Raw genomic sequence first — 2,114 nt, 5'->3', positions numbered from 1 at the left:
GATTCCAGCATCAAAACTGGTAAGATAATATTTTAATATTTTGAGTAGTTTCAATCTGACTAAATTTGTGCATTCTATATATTATTATTATTATTAAACTAATGAGTAAAAGAAAAATATTCAAATCGTTAATAATATTATTTATTGAAACATTAAATCTTTTTGGATGTCATATCTTAATCATCTGCATTTACAAAAGTCCTTATTTGTCACACCGTCCGATGTTTAGGAGATCCAGTAGGTGAACATGAACTCTGGGATAAAGATTTGGTCTCGCTCGCCCAGTATGGAGAGTGACTGCAAGCAACACGAGGGCAATACACTCTCCCACACCTCCAGTATGGACAGTGACTGCAAGCAACACGAGGGCAATAGATGCTCCCACACCTCCAGTATGGACAGTGACTGCAAGCAACACGAGGGCAATACACTCTCCCACACCTCCAGTATGGAGAGTGACTGCAAGCAACACGAGGTCAATAGATGCTCCCACACCTCCAGTATGGAGAGTGACTGCAAGCAACACGAGGGCAATACACTCTCCCACACCTCCAGTATGGACAGTGACTGCAAGCAACACGAGGGCAATACACTCTCCCACACCTCCAGTATGGACAGCGACTGCAAGCAACACGAGGGCAATAGATGCTCCCACACCTCCAGTATGGACAGTGACTGCAAGCAACACGAGGGCAATACACTCTTCCACACCTCCAGTATGGAGAGTGACTGCAAGCAACACGAGGTCAATAGATGCTCCCACACCTCCAGTATGGACAGTGACTGCAAGCAACACGAGGGCAATACACTCTCCCACACCTCCAGTATGGACAGTGACTGCAAGCAACACCAGGGCAATAGATGCTCCCACACCTCCAGTATGGACAGTGACTGCAAGCAACACGAGGGCAATAGATGCTCCCACACCTCCAGTATGGACAGTGACTGCAAGCAACACTAGGGCAATAGATGCTCCCGCACCTTCAGTATGGAGAGTGACTGCAAGCAACACGAGGGCAATAGATGCTCCCACACCTCCAGTATGGAGAGTGACTGCAAGCAACACCAGGGCAATAGATGCTCCCACACCTGCAGTATGGACAGTGACTGCAAGCAACACCACGGCAACAGATGCTCCCGCACCTCCAGCAAGGAAGTTTGTGGTCCGAAGCAGAGCTCAAGCAATCGCAAGCTCTACCTTCCCTACACCTTCTCCTTTGATGAAGAAGGGGCGTAAATAGGTTTGTCTGAACACGACACATTGGGTTCCGATATGTCTATTGTCGACAAGTTTAGTATGAGGGCGCGGAAGATAATAATGCTTTTACTGGATCAAAACAATATGAAGCAATTGAATGAAGCGATGATATAGACCGAGAGTGAGGAGAAAGGGGAAAAAGGCAGGAAGAAACAGATGAAAGAGAGGCAAAATATGGAAAATGTGTAGAATCAGACAGAGTCTATAGAAAAGAGAAAAAATAAATTAAGAAGAACGAAATCAGAGGGAATAAGTTAATCAAAACGATCGAGACCTACAAAGGAAGAGGAGAGAAGACAAGGGACGAAACGTGCCGGATCTCCAGTTGATGGAGACGAGAGAAAACAAGGATCGAAACGGGTTAGACTTTCAGCCGAGGGAGAAAGGAAGATTAATCGGGTCAGTTGTTGTGCCAATGGAGAGGTGGAAGTCAAGCTGGCCCGGCCTACTGTTAAGGGAGAGGTCTAGCGGGCCCGCTCTCCAGAGGTAGATAGCAGATATAAACAACATATGATCGCCAAAAAGAACACGAAGAAAACCGGAAATAAACATATATTGAACGAGATAATTTTACAGAACTAAAACCTTTTGGTTGGAGGTAAAACGAAAAAATTTAATTTTAAGGAAGAGAATCTGCTGAAACAAGTTAATTGTTACGAAGGAGTGATGAAGATGGCGGGAGTTCGTGGATATGAGCCAAACACGATGGATAATTTTGCAAATTAAATTCCCGATAATTTGATAAATTTCTTTACGTCAAGTCAACTGCCAACAATTGATATGATCCAAAAGGCTCCTCGCAAAATAATTAGATTTTAGTTCTGGAAGCGAACATTTGGCAGGCTTCCAGGACCCA

At 44.6% G+C, this 2,114-nt stretch overlaps 1 protein-coding gene across 1 annotated transcript; it reads left to right on the top strand.

Annotated features, from left to right (window-relative positions):
* The first annotated feature begins 247 nt into the window (after nucleotides 1-247).
* On the top strand, nucleotides 248-961 carry LOC123748303 (dentin sialophosphoprotein-like). The gene has a single exon (XM_045730506.1). The coding sequence runs from the start codon at nucleotides 248-250 to the stop codon at nucleotides 959-961; it is 714 nt and encodes a 237-aa protein (XP_045586462.1).
* Nucleotides 962-2,114: the final 1,153 nt, after the last annotated feature.

The sequence above is a fragment of the Procambarus clarkii genome, chromosome 55 (assembly GCF_040958095.1).
Source record: "Procambarus clarkii isolate CNS0578487 chromosome 55, FALCON_Pclarkii_2.0, whole genome shotgun sequence".
NCBI lineage: Eukaryota > Metazoa > Arthropoda > Malacostraca > Decapoda > Cambaridae > Procambarus > Procambarus clarkii.
This window is presented reverse-complemented; position numbering and strand designations above follow the sequence as displayed.

Bases quoted from the DNA above. Each gene is read 5' to 3' on its own strand.
- LOC123748303 (XM_045730506.1), top strand. From the start codon at position 248: ATGAACTCTGGGATAAAGATTTGGTCTCGCTCGCCCAGTATGGAGAGT.